Source organism: Chiloscyllium plagiosum, chromosome 25 (assembly GCF_004010195.1).
Source record: "Chiloscyllium plagiosum isolate BGI_BamShark_2017 chromosome 25, ASM401019v2, whole genome shotgun sequence".
Lineage (NCBI taxonomy): Eukaryota > Metazoa > Chordata > Chondrichthyes > Orectolobiformes > Hemiscylliidae > Chiloscyllium > Chiloscyllium plagiosum.
In genome coordinates, this window is record NC_057734.1 from 29929738 (window position 1) to 29946808 (window position 17071).

The following is a 17071-nucleotide window of genomic DNA, read 5'->3' on the forward strand; positions in this document are numbered from 1 at the left end:
ATTAGTCTGGTAAACCTTTGTTGCACTCTCTCCATAGTCAGAACATTCTTTCTCAGTTAAGGAGACCAAAATTGCACATAATATTTAGACGGTGACATGTCAAATCCTCCTGCATTTGAAATCCTCTCACTGTGAAGGTCAACATACCATTAGCCTTCTTTTCCACCTGCTGCACCTACATGCTTACTTTCAGTGTCCAATGTACAAGCACACCCATGCTTCATTGCATCTGCACCTTTCCCAATCTCTCACCATTCACATAATCTGCCTTCCTGTTTTTGCTACCCAAGTGGATAACCTCACACTTATCCACATTGTTCTTCAACTGCCATACATTTACCATGCACTCAACTTGTCCAAATAACACTGAAGCATATCGGCATCCTCCTCACAGTTCCCCCACCCTCCCTCCCAGCTTTGTGAATTGCAAATTTGGAGATGTTACATGTAGTTCCATCATCTAACTCATTAATACACATTGTCAGTAGCTGTGGTCCATGCTCTGATCCCTGCAGTATGCTAGTAGTCACTGATTGCCTCTCAAAAAAAAAAGACCTGTTTAATCCTTCTCTTTATTTCCCTGTCTGCCAACCAGTTCTATATCCGTGTCAGTACATTACTCTTAATCCCATGTGCTTTAATTTTTCCTGCTAACCTCTTGTGTGGGACCTTCTGGAAAGCCTTCTGAAAGTCCAGGTATATCACATCCACTGGCTCTCCCTGATTAACCCCTCTTGTTAGATCTTTGAAAAATTCCAATATATTTGTCAAGTATGATTTCACTTTCATAAATGCATGCTGACTGTGTTAAATCTTGTTATTGTTTTCCAAATACTCAGCTTTTAAATCTTTTACATGGACTCTAGCATTTTCTCCACTATTGTTGTCAGGCTATTTGGTCTATAGTTCTGTTTTCCTCTCTACCTCCTTTTTTTAAAACAGAGGGGTTACATTAGCTACACTCCTATCCATTGGAACTGTTTCAGAATCTATAAAATCTTAAAAGATGAATACCAGTGCATCCACTGTCACAAAAGAAAATTAACTTTAAAATTCACTGATAGCAATTGATCGTTCAATCTTTGTGGCAACCTTGATGTTTTTCGCTGTTGTTTGCATTTTGAATAAAAATGTGCAATTCAGCAAATAGTGATTCCTGATGAAGGGCTTTTGCCCGAAACGTTGATTTCGCTGCTCCTTGGATGCTGCCTGAACTGGTGCTCTTCCAGCACCACTAATCCAGATTCTGGTTTCCAGCATCTGCAGTCATTGTTTTTACCTTAAAAAAACCCAGTGGATTAAAGAGAAAGGTTAGTTGGTTAGTTTTATTCCAGGATCATGAGATAGCCTAGATCTGACTGCCAAAATGATTACAATCCATTCAGGATTTTATTCAATTTGAAGAATATTTAGTGTCTTATTTTATTTGGTCTGTGTCAATCATGTATAGCTTGTGAGAAGTAGTTGACATGCTAGCAAAGCTTTCAATTCCACATATTGAATTAACTTATTGATTATTGCATAGTCAGATACTGAAGACACAAAATCAATGATTAGTGGAACAGCTGCTCAAGAATTTCTGTCTCCCATGTATTGGGCCGACTTTCTTTCAATTGGGCACCCTTGTGATTAATCTTTCCCGGGCATTTTAGGTGTTTTTAAGGTGTATTCGCATTCTTATCCCGTATAGTTAGCCCAATTGATCAATACAATAATGTCAGTAAAGGCATACCTGTTGGTCTTTTTTCCTAAACATAAAACTCTAGAACGTGACCTGTCAGAAGTGCTCCCTGGATGTTGGAAATAAGAATAAGCCTTTCCATTGTGGATTTTGTAGAATCATAGAATCCTTACAGTGTGGAAATATGCCATTTGGCCCATCATATTGATACTGATCCTCTGAAGAGCATCCCACCCAAGAAACCCCCCCCCCCCCCCCAGGAAAAAGAAAATCCTAATATCCCAACATTTACATTGGCTAACTTACTTAGCCTGTACATCCCTGGATGCTACAGGCAATTTAGCAAGGCCAGTCCACCCAACCGGTACGTCTTTAGTCTGTGGGAGGAAACTGGAGCACCTGAAGGAAATCCACATATACATGTGGAGAATATGCAAACTTGAAACGATCACCCAAGGCTGGAATTGAATCCGAGCCTCTGGTGCTATGAGGCAGCAGTGTTAATCACTGTGCCACCATGCTGCCCAATCTGTATGACTGTGCTGCCCTGTGTACTTTTATATATCTCTTTGATGTCAATTCATTTTCCTGTAATGGAGCCCAGACAAAATTACCACGTTCATTTATATTTCTGTTTCTGTTAAAGATTTAAGCAGCAGGGCTTGCTGACTGAGCTGTTCTGTTGGTTATTGTGGTTTTTGTTTATTTGCTCATGGGAAGTGGCTGTTTTTGGCCCATCCATCTCTAATTGCCCTTGAGAAGGGGATTGTGAGCTGCCTATTTGTTCTTGTGTGTAGGTAAGCTCTGTGTAGTTTGGAAGGAAGTTTTGGGATTTTCAGCCAATGACATTGTGGAAATTGTAATATGGTTTCAAAGCAAGACAGTGTGTGGCCAGGGGAGCTACTGGCAGGTGGTGGTGTTCCCATGAGACTGCTGCTGTTATCCTTCTAGATTCTGGAGATTCTGGGTTTGGAAGGTGCTGTAGAAAGATGTTACTTGTTCTGAGAGTTAGATAACATTGATCCTGGTTTCTGGACATTCATTGTGTGGAGCATTCATTTAGTCCAACTTATGCTGTAGGGCATTATTCTACAGTTGCATCAAAAATAGTTGATCCCATCCTTGCATTAGATTTGCCAGTTAGGTTTACCATTGTGATGTGGTTTCCAGTTTGATGAATTGGGTACTAATGCACAAACAGAAGGTTTCAGATTCCAGAAATCTGAATAGGAAATGCTGAAAATACTTCACAACTCAAGCAGCATCTCTAGAGTGAGAAACAGTTTCTGTAATGAACACTGAAATATTTGATCTTTTAAAACAAAACTTCGTCTTGCCTTTGAAACAATTATTATGGAGTAGTGTGTTTGCTAAATGACTTTTTTTTGTTTGTTCCATTACAGTTGGTAGCAGATCCTCCCAAACTAGCAGAATATCAAGCTTACATTGACTTTGAAATGAAGGAAGGCGATCCAGCACGAATTCAGATAATCTTTGAACGGGCATTGTCCGAGAACTGTTTAGTGCCAGACTTATGGGCACGTTTCACTCTGTATCTGGTAAGGAATTTCCCTAAGAAAGTGACCTTTGGTTGAGCATTGGAGTATTATTACTGGTTTTTGTGAGCAGATATTGATTGGGGTCATTGTTAGCCAGGAAACAAGCCAAATTCCCCTGCTCCTCTTAACCTAATACTATTGGATATTTTACATCTTGAGATTGAGATGTAGCCTTGGGTTTAAAAGGAGTCTGAGGAAATTGATTTTAATACAGAGATGGTCAGTTCATGGATTAGATTGGAGACATCAATCCTGTGAGCATTTTTGGGACCAGCTGAATGTTGTAATATTGGGTTTTCTGATCATTCTGGATGGATAGATTAAGAATGGCGAATAGCACATTGGCATTTTGTCATTGGCAATGGAGATTTAAGCTAAAAGATTCCATGGTCTGCTGGAATCTTATAGCACAGGCAGTCCCCAGGTTGCAAATGGAGTCTGCTCGTGGAAGTAGATTTGTATGCAAATTGGAATACAATGGAAAGCAACCGCTCGTAAGTGCAGGAAATATTTTTATGTGGGATCTTTAAAGATTGAAACCAAGTATAGGATCATGTTCATAAGTGCACGTTCCCTTAAGTAAATTAGGGACCCTGTTAGTGCCTGTTATCTTCAATAAATGCTGAGCAGTTTCAGACCACCACTTAGTTGGACTACAGAGAAACCTCCCTTCTGATTACACATTTTCCAAAGAAGACAGGACCTCTGACATATTGGTCCACCATTAGTTGGCAAGGTTTTAGAACGCCCATCCCAAATCCCCTTAGTAGACCGACTCTCATCATAAATAATCCTGTTTATTATAATGCAGAACATCTGTTCTTTGATTTGCTTTCAACAGGTAATATGCAGGGTGCCACTTTTTTCCTCTGAATAAAACTGAGAATGTGAAATAAAGTGATTTGGTTCATTGATTTACCTTTAGTTGAATACATTAAAGTTTGTTTTCTGGAAATATAGTTTCTGCTGTTCTTTCACACTGAATAAAGTGATCGATTTCATGACTGTGGAACAGTGTACATAGACTTTTGTTGGAGTAGAGTTATGTGACATACTGCTTTATGATGTCTTTTTTCCTTGTACCTCTACACAATCTTGACTATTGATTTGATTCCACGCCATATACTGTTGTACGTTTGCCATTCCAGGACAGACAGCTGAAGATTAAAGATCTAGTTTTGTCTGCACATGAACGTGCTGTTCGAAATTGCCCTTGGATAGTTGGGTTGTGGAAACGCTATCTTCTAGCACTGGAACGACACAGAGCTGAACACAAAGTTATAACAGGTAACCCTGTGCCAAGAACAGTACATTGTATTAGGAAAGCTTTAATTAGTTTTATGTTTAGGCAGAGAGAGCAGAATTCCTTCTAATTTACTTTCTAATTTACTTTCATTCCTTTTTCCACTCAATCAAAATGAGTCCGGAAGACTGTAAATGATCGAGTCCTCATGGTTGTGTTGAGTGAACAAAGTTTAAAAATTACACAACACCAGGTTATAGTCCAACAGGTTTATTTGGAAACACTAGCTTTTAGAGCACTGCTCCTTGAATGAGCAGTGCTCTGAAAGTTTGTACTTCCAATTAAACCTGTTGGACTATAGCCTGCTGTTGTGTCATTTTTAACTTTGTCCACCCCAGTCCAATACTAGCATCCTCCTAGAAGGCTGAATGATCACGTTCCAGCTGCCATTTTATCTTACCAGTATGGGGAAGACTGTATCATGGGCAGTAGTTAAACTATCCTAAATTGAAAAAGAATAGTAAATCTCTGATTCATCTAATAGACTGCTTGGCACCCTGATTGGTGATAAAAGTGTGCCAAGTGGAGATGCCAAGGGATGGGGAGGAAGTATTTGGGCTGATTGAAACATGGACCACTATGTAATGGAGGAAATATTCTCTTCAGTGTGCAGAAGGTTGGAGGTGGATGATGCAATTTTTGGTGGTGTCCCTCTGGAGGTGTACAGAAATGATGGAGGACAATCTGTTGCATTTTGGAGGCTGGGAGGGACAGTAGGTCAGAACAAGGAGAAACCTATTGTGGTTCTGAAGGGAGTGGAAGAATGACAACAGATGTGCAGAAAATGGGGCACATGTGGTAATGTAACTGTATACCGTGGAAGTGGCATCCATGTGGTTAAAGGTGAAGATAAGCATATCTGATATGAAATATCACATTGTCAATACAAAGAAACTTGGAAAATATAATAGAATGCTGACAAGACACTGGGAGGAATTGTAGTCAGGATAGCTATGGAAGTTGATTCATGCATCACCTCAATGTGAGATGGATGTTTATAAAGTTTTAGGACATTGAATTATGACATTCTATGATATTGTATAGTTACTCTTAGATGTTACCTGTAGGAATAATATATATGGAACTGACTGTGTTTTTATTGTAATTGATAGAAACCTTTGAAAAAGCGTTGAATGCTGGGTTTATCCAGGCTACAGACTATGTGGAGCTTTGGCAAGCATATCTCGACTACCTGAGACGGAGAGTCAATTTCAGCCAAGGTACAGCGTAAAAGTGACCTGTCTTCATCTTTAGCCCTATCTCACTGACAATGTTATGAAACAATGAGAAACTGTAAGTATGGTAATGGAAATGAAGTGATGTTGAAAATGGTAACTTCTGATTGGGGGAACAGTGTATCATCCTGCAGGAATGCTAAAGCTTGATACAGGTTAAAGATGTGAAGAATCAAATGTTGTTTATCTACAAAGTATTCAGCAACAGGTTGTGATAGTGAAAGTACTGGACTTGCAGGACTGGTCCCATGCTGATGATCTTTTGGAAAATTGAAAGGTGATAGAAACTGAGGTACTGAATTGTGAAGTTGGAGTAGGTTGAGGTGAAATTTGGTGATGTGATGAAATACATAGTGGCTGAGGTTAATGGAGTTAGACTGCATCTTTTATTGACTGTTTAGGTGAGGTAGGGGTGAAATTTGATGCAAGATTAAATATAAGCAGTCATAGTAATGGATAGGCTAACAGTTTTCAGATTCAGCCAAGGGATGGACTGGACTCTGTGGTTGTGTACAGCCTCGTTCAAGGTTGGGAAATTAAGTTGGCATTAAAGAAACAGTTTTAGATGGGGGTAAAAATCTGCTTATCTGTTGTTAGGTTAGTGACAATTGTTGCTCAGTCTAAACCTGGATTGAATGAAGTTGTGTAGTAGTATAACAGGGTGTCATTAGCTTCTGGTCGCACAAATCAGGATTGTGGATAATTTTGCTGGAGGCAGGTGTGAAAGAAGCAACCAAGCTGAAATCTTAGGGGATTCTGGATGTGAGGGAGGAAAAGTTTTTTTTGAGGGGATGTCGTGTTGGGAGTGAGGGGAGGTGTGGCTGGTGGGGAAAGCATTTTGTTTTAAGGTTCATTGGTTGCACTGAGGCAGGCAGCAGTGGAGGGAAATAAGGTCAATCCTGTGGAGTTGGAACATGGAGGAAAGGTGGTGAAGGAAGATGGTGAGACATAAAGTTGAGTATTTTGAAAATACTGAGCACTGCAAGGGGGCACAAACTGCAATTCTTGTGGAAGTAGAGATCATACTGACTTCAAGTGCAAACTCAGTATTGTGAACTGCATATGAACTAATTGAAAGGGAATTGACCAGGGAGTTGGAAATATACATGTGAATTGGTTGGCAACAGTACATTTGAAGACCTTTGAGAGAAAATATTTGAAAAACAAATGGACAGGGGAATTTTTGAATAGGTGATGCTGACTGTAGATTTGAAAGTGAAACATACAAATTTTGAACAAAGAGATCCATTTGTGACTTCAGAGAGTTAAGTTAAGGAGTTCCAAATGTCACCTTAACATTTAGAGCTGGATCTGATTATAGAACCTTTCTGACTCAAAATAGTGAATGACACTCAGCACCAAAGGGCCACAGCTGTTGTATCATTTTATGGTCATATTTATATATTTCTATGGCTTATTTGTAGCAAATGAAATACACCGTGTTTGACTTTCCATCTGCCTGTTGTAGAATTACTGCAAATAGGAAGGAGTGGGAGATTTGAGTCACTAACAACTGACCTCTTCTTTAACAGGAGGTAGAACTGGATAGATGTTAATACATGGAGGCAATATTGTCTTCAGCTCTGAGATTCAAGACCATAACTTTATTTTACAAGATTGACCATGATGTGCCCTTCTTTCTCACTCTCTTTTTCTTTTTCCCTGTATATATGTGCTTTCCTGTTAATTTGTTGTCATTTTATTTGAATAGATTCCAGTAAAGAGCTGGAGGAGCTCAGATCAGCTTTCAGTCGTGGTCTTGACTACTTGAAACAGGATATAGAGCAACGTATGTTTGTGCTTTTATGTTTTAAATGTAAATTACTGTCAGGTTTGCTGTAGTCACTGATTACTGTCATCAGTTAGTCATGAGCAATGTGATTTCTGCCATTTTCTGATGTACTTTGTATGTGTCACAGAACATTAGGCGAGCTTGAGGTGAAAGTTATTTATTCCCTCCTTAAAGATCATTTCTTTTTAATATGTTATTCAACCCATTGTAGCATTCGGGTGTATTTTAAAATGTTGTATTATTTATTCGATTATTCTGTCAGGCAATTTAGATATTCATCACATTGGTCAGCTGGGAGCTTTGTTTTCTTAATCTACACTGCCTCTTATTTAGTTATTGCTGGGCGTGCTGTGTTCCACCTGTACTCTAGAACAGATTTATTTATTTTGACTGTTAAAAATGTAGAATTAATGGGCCTGTGTCAGAATTGTTAACTTCCTCACCACAGAATACCATGCTTTTCAATTTTGCAGGACCTCAACATTGCCCAGTGAATAAATTGTTCAACACTAGTGAAGTTCTGTAGGACTAAAATTAGATGAATACTTGGAATAAATTTATAGTTGAATAGGATATTTCCATCGTTTAAACTACAGTGGACACAGTTAACCAGATTACTTCCTTTTGTGCTGTAATGATTTGTGATGATAGCTGGTGTTCCTACATATTCCTCCCTGTGTTATTCAGAGCCCTACAGCAATTACCTTTAAACTACTTTTAGACTTTTATTTCTTTCTCAGATGCTTATTTCTTTAAATATCTCTAAGGTGTAGAAGCAGAATAGCAAGTTAATACTATTATCTTCTGAAAGTGCCTAGAAAATATTATTTTACCATCTCAATTTAGTTCCATGTTACAGATGTTGTCATTGAGTGGAAACTACATCAGCTGTCAACCCTGTCATAATTAGTAGCTTTGATACTGTTGCCTCACTTTAGTGGAAAATCTAAGTGTAATTGGGCTTGAAAGGGAGTTGACATTACGCTAGTGGCAGCTCAGCCAGTGAGTACAGGGATGTTGCTGGCCCTTTGCAGAGTGTCTATGGTAGGTGCATTTGTTCCTTGCTTAATATATGGTGTTCTTTTACAGTTGCGCCAAATTTCTAATAGTTAGTGCTCTCACCATTTATTTAAATGCATTAATTTTTATCTCTTGTATAATTCAGGACAGATGTTTATATTTGTAAACATATGTCGGTTGGTTTCAACGTACGTATGAAAGATATTGCTGCCTTAATTCCTAATTCTATCTAATACTTTTCCTTGATTTTGGAGTTATTTGATTTATTCCCGAGTGAACTAGTTTTTAAATGATGGATGATTGGAAATTGACAGACTTCTGGCCTTGTTGCAGGATTTGGTGAGAGTGGGGACCCCTCATGTACAATTTTACAGAATTGGGCAAGGATTGAGGTAAGACTATACACAGAACAACTGTGACCATACTTCAAACATTAGTAAGTAATAAGGACGTCAGTGAGACAGTCCTAGAACATGTAATTTCAAATATAAAGAGCAGATGCAAAGTATTACTTCTGTTTGGTTCATTGATGACTATTTGAAAGGAAATGATGCACTAGTACATTAAAATATGTGTAGTACCTTTAGGAATGGTAGTTCTGTCTTCAAGGAGAAAGTGAGGTCTGCAGATGCTGGAGATCAAAGTTGAAACTTTATTGCTGGAACAGCACAGCAGGTCAGGCAGCATCCAGGGAACAGGAGATTCGACGTTTCGGGCACAGGCCCTTCTTCAGGAATCCTGAAGAAGGGCCTGTGCCCGAAACGTCGAATCTCCTGTTCCCTGGATGCTGCCTGACCTGCTGTGCTGTTCCAGCAATAAAGTTTCAACTTAGTTCTGTCTTCATACAGGTGATGAAAAGATTTTTAGATTAACTTGGAAGAGGCTTCAGTTTAATAGATTCTGTTTCATTTTCTGAAAGCAATTGAGGCAATGGGGAAATTTTACCAGGAAGCAATAAATTCTGTTTTCAGCTGTAATAAATTCCCAGCAATGTCTTATCATTTGACCTTTTGATTTTGAATAAATATCCCAGATAAATAAACTTCTAGATGACAGTTCCCCATTGTTTGGAATACTTTTGCCTGGATTTGATTATTGGAAGTATCATGATTATTGTGATCACCTATGCACTTACAATGATATATTATTTTCTAGGCAAGGCTCTGTAAAAATATGCAGAAAGCCAGAGAAATCTGGGACAGAATCATGACCAAAGGAAATGCAACATATGCCAACATGTGGTTGGAATATTACAATTTAGAGCGGTAAGAGCATCAGTCTTTTATCACACAGCAGTCTATTTGTATTTTTCACAAGCTATCCTTCATCCTTGTCTGAAGATCAAATCTAATCTGGTAGTATAGTCTACAAGCAGTGGATGCTTTTACTGCTGTATTGCCATTCCTTATAATCTCTACCACAGGGATAGGTTGCATCCAAACTGTGTGCGGATCAAGCTCCTAGCAGAATGCACTGAAAGGATTATGGAAAGAAATTTCACAAGTAAAGATAGAGAGGGGGTGGGTGGATGGAGTAATAAAATAACAATTTAAAAAATCGAGAGAGATGCCATTAAAAGCTTATACCTTGTTAAAACGTCTTTAGGAATTAATACCATATCAGATAAGAAAGAAGCAAGACTATTGAAAATAATTATGGCTACAGGACTAGAGAGACTTTTGATAAAGAAAATGACACTGGATTTATGGGTTTCATAAAAGGTGTCATAACTGTCAATGTTTGTGTATGTACTTGGATATATTATAGCATTTGACCTACTTTGTATTTGCATGTTGCAGAGCTCATGGCGACAGTCAACACTGCAGAAAGGCCTTGCATCGAGCAGTACAATGTACCACCGACTATCCTGAGCATGTCTGTGATGTGCTGCTTGCCTTTGAAAGGGTGGAGGGTGAGTTATTGTAAAATGATAAGCGCTTGATTTTTAAAAAACCCAGAGTCCTTGGAGGTGATTATGAAGCTGAAAATGAAGCGAGGCTGAGTGAACACGAAGCTGTTAATACAGTCCCTGCCTGTGCTGTTATTTGTGAAATGTTATTTCTGAAACTGAGTTATATTGAAGACAGTGGATGAGAGGCCTCGGGGTAATATTTACATGAATCCAGGAGTCTCTTTCTCCCAATGACTTAATACAAATGCTGTCACATTCCCATGGACTCTGAGAAAGTTGATGTACTGCTTGGAACCTGTTGCAGATATAAATCTTTTTCCAGAGTGCACCTCACTAATTTCCATGTGACAGGTCTACTGAGTAGCTGCATTTGGCTACTTCAACTAAGTGTCATCTTTATCTTGTTAGAAGACCTTGTCACTGCACATTTATTGCCAAGAATCAAGATTCTACTTATGGATAGTTAAATGCAGTTACAGTATTGCATTGTCTCATCGAACAGTTGTGATAAGTTCTTTCTCAAACTATGGAGCAAATGCCGTTGGATGGGGGAAGCCTCAGGTTCTTCTGCTTTGTAGTTTCATAGAAATTGAAAGAATTTTGACATATTCTGCCTTCAAAAATGCTGCACTTTCTTATCTTCAGTGAATGAACTATCCCAATGACATCACAAATAAATGCTATACATATTTAATATTCAAGAGTGTGGGTGCTGGAAAAACAGCAGGTTAGGCAGCATCCGAGGAGCAGGAGAGTCGCAATTTCGGGCATAAGCCCTTCGTTAGGAATCAGTTAGGAATCATTAGGAAACGCCGATTCTCCTGCTCCTCGGATGCAGCCTAACCGGCTGTGCTTTTCTAGCACTACGCTCTCGACTCTGATCTAGCATCTGCAGTCCAAACTTTCTCCCATATTTTAATATTCACTCATATAGACCTTATGATACCAGATTCCATTCCTGCACTATGATTAATTAGTTGATTAGAAACAAAAATTGTTTCTGCGCTGGATGGAAACTATATTTGTGAGGGGGTTTTGGTTAAGGATAGGATCAATTTGTGTTATCAAACTCACAAAAGTAAGTTATTTCTAGATCATTAAGCTCAGCTTCTTGAGAGTTGTACAGTGTTAAATAACCTGTCACCTTGCACTGTATGAAATTGCACACGTGAAATACCCACTAGTATGAAATGCCAGAGAACTGGGACACCAAATAGGTGTACTCAGCCTTTAGGAGAGATGAGCTGTAAAGCATAGAGGGGAAGAAGGATTTTTAAGGAAGTATGAAGACATGAAGTACAATAAATCATCATCCTATTATACAAAGTTAATGAAATGTCAGCTTGACTCATCTAGGTAGCACCCTCAGAAGGGTCAGAAAGGTTGTGGATTTAAAACCTGCAATAATTGTGAGAATGTTAACTACGATGACACTTCAGTGCTGTACAACGTGAGATGAGATGTTAAGCCAAAATCTCGTGAATGTGTTATGTGATAACAGGCTCTGTTGGCAGATTGGTAGTGTAGTGTAGCGCAGGGTTCATGTCCACCCTGTTCCAGAGGGAATTCTAACATCTCTGAAAAGATTGGTGAAGAAGAAAATCAAGGAGTTTCCCAATATCCTGGAAACATTTTTTTTCATTGCCATTAAAAACAATTATCTGATCATTCGTTAATTTACTGCATTCAAATTGGGCTGCCATATTTGCTTCAACTTGACTCTTATTTATAGTTTGATTTGAAACATTCTGAGCACAAGGTGCTGCTACATAAATTTAAGTTTTATCTTTTTCACTTTTGTTCTGTGCTGAAGATGTTCACTCCTTGTGTTCCACAGGTACTAATCATACTTCAATGCCTTAGCCAAGTGACCCCCATTCACGTATTAACTTCATTTAGTGGGTACTAGGCCAAAAAGGGGTCAAGGCTCAATCAGGACATATTTATGCCCAGTGTCCAATATAAACAATGAGCATGTGTTACTAAATAACAGACAGGAATAGTACCCAGTGCTGATTTGTCTGCCTTTAGCCAAGAAGTGCTGAGCTTCATTTCAGTAGTCTAAACCTGAGGTCAGTTGATGCAAACTAGTTGTGGAAGCTGTTGTGTTTTTCTCTGTTACAGCTAAAAGCTGGAGTTCTCTCTGCTGCAAGAATTGCATGTGAGACAATCTATTTTACTGAATTTGCCTTTGCCAAAGGTGTGTTTATAATGTTACCATATTGGAACAGTTGCTATTTAGTAGTTAAATAATCTATTATTCTGTTCAGTTTTCCAGTAGAGTTAAGTTATTCCAATTCTTCTTGTTTGTATTTTTAACATAGGGTAAGAGTAAAGTGTGATTTGCTTAAAGCTGAGTAGTATAACCAATTCAATTACAACTGGAACACAGCACCTTACAACTTGCCTTTTAACAAAGACAAACGTTAGGCTCTAAGCCTGTCCTCCTTGATATATTTGAAGGGGGTTGGTCTAGTCCATAACCAGAATGAATCAGTTCTATTGGCCAGGTTGTTTTTAAGCCCAAGTTAATTCTGTAACAAATTATTTTCTTCATAATAATTGTTAAGTCTGCATCAACCACCTCCTTCAGTAATTTAGAAGAAGCTTAAACAGGAAAAATAAAACTCAATCTGAGTAGTAAAACATGTTTTATCCTTTTATTTTCCCCTTTTTCAGGTTCTTTGGAAGATTGGGACCTAGCTGTAGAGAAGACTGAGACCCGACTTAACCGAGTTAATGAGCAGAGAGCCAAAGTAAGTATGTAGCGAATTGTATTTTTTGCTAGGTGAGTTCGATGGAAGGATATGGACCGGGTGCTGGCAGGTGGGACTAGATTGAGTTGGGATATCTGGTCGACATGGATGAATTGGACCGAAGGGTCTGTTTTCCATGCTGTACATCTCTATGATTATGACTCATCTTTTATTGATGGGTATGGAGTGGTTACTAACATGATTAGTCAGTGCTATCCACACTCGGATTCTCAATATTCCTTGACAGAGGCTGGCAAATAACTTCTGCCAAAACTGCGGTTGGGCTAATCATTGGAAAGGCATGCAGACGAGTCTTGAAATGACTTAACCTCTGAATTTCCCTTCTGTGTGTTCATTGGAATTAAAAACTTCCATTCACAGAAGTCTAGAGTTCCTTTCCTATTTTTGGCATTGGATTCTCTGTATTGTATACTCCCAGGTTCAATGCAACACAAATGGATGCTGCTTAGTGCATTCTAGGTCAAGTGTGGTCTGCTCACTTGCTCCCCAGTCAACATAATGAACAATAGAAAAATCTGCAACAAATAGGGATTTTCAGCCCTATTTATGAATCAGAAGGAAGTTTCAGTGTTATTGTAGATAACTCAGAGGAATGGCTTTTTTTTTTAACTTTTCATTGTGAAAAAACCAAGCTGACAGAACCAGTCCAAGGAAATTTGAGATCACGTTCTAAAAATCAGGATGGCTTCTGTTTTAATTGCAGATCAAAAAAGGAGATCAGAAATAAGATCAGAATGTGCTGGAAATGTGTAAGCAGATCGATTAGCCTCCAAAGAGAAATGGCAGGCTGTAACATCTGAACATGTAACTTGTATCAGAAGGACAAGTAGGCGTTTAAATGTTGGTTAAAGACAGGAAAAGAAAGGGGGCAAAGTCGGTAAAACTCCAGGAACATTCTGTGAAAGCTAGCAATTTGAAATTTAAACAAAAATGCTGCAAAACATTCTGGTCAGGTGGGTGGAAAGATAACATTTTGGTCAGTGATATTTCAACAGCTAACAGCCAGTTGCAGACAGGGAGTGCACATGTTTAATGCTTACTAGAAGGTTGTCGGATGATATAAAGCTTATCAGTCAGGCATTGGAAAGAACATACAACTGGTTGAGCACATGAAAAGATATGGAGTGTCTGGGGGAAAAGAAATTTCTGAATACAGTAAGTCTGCAGTTATAATGAAAGGCAGTGACAAAACATGGTTGTGCTGTGAGTTTACCAGGCAGTCGCTCAATCCACAAGGATGGACTCTCCACCAGCACTCCCTTGAGAGGAAAGGTGTTCATCCTATACATCTTCCCTATCTCTCATCCACATCACTCAAACACCCTCTACCCTGAGCAGATCAATTCCATGTGATCACTATTACCTGCCATGAAGAAAATAGGAGAAACAACAAGATTAACAAAACTTTGGAGCAGCAACACATCTCCTTGATGTTGTGTAGGGCTTTGTTCTAACTGTTTTTAACACTTGTGAAAGTTATGTTAATTCTTTAACAGTGTATTAAGTGATTGGTATTAGTTTTTATAGAGTTGAGTGGGATTATGCAATGCACTGAGTTGGCTAATTAATGTTTCTTAATACTCTTGATTCTCACTCAATCAAGCCACACAGAAATTAGCTGTAAGTGTTATTGAAAGAAATGTACTCCTTGAGGTAAATTTAAATTTTCAAGTTTGAATTTTAATACTTTACCAAGGCTGCAGAGAAGGAAGCCCTGCTCACAAAACAGGAAGAAGAGAAAAATATGCAGCGGAAGAAAGGCCGATCTGAAAAGAAAGCTGCGAGAAAGGCCCAGAAACAGGCCTTACCTGGAGACAAACGCAAAGCAGATGAGGAGGAATGGGGCAGCCAAACAGGTATGGTACCTACTGAGAAGACTCATGGAGTTGAATTATAAGATTTTTTTCTAAGTGAAACATTTCAATGAGGGCGTGGAGGTCAGTAATTAGGGCAAATTCTTTCTCTTTAAAAACAATTGAGTTTTAACATGGGTAAGTTAAAGCTTGCATTCTTTTAGTCTTGTGGTGTAATGGTTTATCAAATGTACCAAAAACCCCTCAGTTTACATCTACGAATACCTTTTTTTAAGTGAACAGAGGTAATTTAGTGATAGCCATTGATTCGTTATAAAGCATTTATATGTATTGAATAAGTGAGGGAGACTATATATGAGTCCAGTGACATCATTTTAGGTCTATCAATTGGGTATCTGAGATGGAAAGTTAATACTGACAGATCAACCACTCAGCATGACATAGCAGGAGCAGAAATTTCCAATTTCATGCCTACCTTCATTTACTGCTGAATCCAGAATACTACTACTATTCAATTAGCAGCCGTTGTTGCTGTGGATTAAGATTGTACAACACTGCAGGAGGCTATTTTGCCCATTATTTGTGGGTGCTCTTGAAAGTGCAGTTGTATTTTGCCCCACATCCTAGATGTGGCCTGGTTCCTCATACTCTTGTGCAACTCCTGTTTAACATTATCTTCGGAATCGAATTCTGCAATCCTTTTGACTAAGGTTTTCTCAATCTTTGTGACTTTTTGTGCAGGAGGGAAAATAATTCTCATCTCCTGGCTAGATGCCTTGTCAATTATTTTAAATCTATAGCCTATGGTTATTGACCTACTTGCCAGAGAGTTTTTTTTTCCTTCGGCTTTGGAATTCAATCGGAAATGTTCCTTCCTTGCAGCCCATTAGATGACAGCCAGATATTTTTAGTAGCAACTGAGCAGAGATGTTTACTCTATTTGTGCAGTAGCTCAGGAGAATTTATTTAGCAGTGTGGAGGATATTTGTTCTGGCATGCAATAAACAAGATTTTGTGCAATCCTCGTCATTGTGTGGTGAGGAACATTTCTCCATCAGGTCACAGGTTGTCTGTAATCATAAATATGGTTGGTATTGATTTCTTTAAATTATTGAAATTTCTTTAAACTAATGAAATTATTTCTGTGAGAGAGAACGAGGGGTCTGGCATAATGGTAATGTCATTGGTCTAGTGATCTAGAGCTCCTGCAGTGGGGACTATGGCAACAAGTGGAATTTAAGTTCAATGACGAATTCGAGAATTAAGAACTGTAGCTTCAGTCTGGGTGACCCTAAAGTTGTCATTGATTGCTATGAGAGCCCCATCACGTTCACTAATACCCTGGGTGGTGGAGGGTGGGGGGGGGCGGAGGATATCTGGCATCTATAAATGGTCAGCATCAGGCTAAGCAATGATGGGCAGTGACCACCCTCTGAAATGGTCGAGCAACCCATTCTGTTTAAGGGCAATTAGGGGTGGGCAACAAATTCTAGCCTTGCCGGCTCTATCCATAAAAGCATTTTTTTAAAAAAAAGTTGTTCCTTATGCACAAGTCCACTTATTCTAAAACGAATTGCAAAACGTATTTTGGTTTTCCGCACCCCTTGGCAGCACGGTGGCACTGTGGTTAGCACTGCTGCCTCACAGCGCTAGAGACCCGGGTTCAATTCCTGCCTCAGGCGACTATCTGTGTGGAGTTTGCACATTCTCCCCGTATCTGCATGGGTTTCCCCCGGTTTCCTCCCACAGTCCAAAGATGTGCAGGTTAGGTGAATTGGTCATGCTAAATTGCCCGTAGAGTTAGGTTCAGGGGTAAGTGTAGGGGAATGGTTGTGCTTCGGCGGGTCGGTGTGGACTTGTTGGGCCGAAGGGCCTGTTTCCACACTGTAAGTAATCTAATCTAATCTAGTCTCTCATACTTCTTTGAGATCGTAAACTTCTTTGTTCAAAGGAGAACTGTCATCTAGTAAGATTATCA

The 17071-nt window shown here is 39.0% G+C and overlaps 1 protein-coding gene across 1 annotated transcript in view; it reads left to right on the forward strand.

Moving 5' to 3' along the window:
* sart3 (spliceosome associated factor 3, U4/U6 recycling protein) overlaps positions 1–17071 on the forward strand; it is a 32896-nt gene that overhangs the window by 9115 nt on the left and 6710 nt on the right. The window contains exons 7-15 of the mRNA XM_043715811.1: positions 3085–3240; positions 4389–4527; positions 5656–5763; positions 7490–7567; positions 8924–8982; positions 9746–9855; positions 10390–10502; positions 13182–13258; positions 14976–15135. Coding sequence (XP_043571746.1) covers positions 3085–3240; positions 4389–4527; positions 5656–5763; positions 7490–7567; positions 8924–8982; positions 9746–9855; positions 10390–10502; positions 13182–13258; positions 14976–15135 — 1000 coding nt within the window. The remainder of the gene's footprint in view (positions 1–3084; positions 3241–4388; positions 4528–5655; positions 5764–7489; positions 7568–8923; positions 8983–9745; positions 9856–10389; positions 10503–13181; positions 13259–14975; positions 15136–17071) is intronic.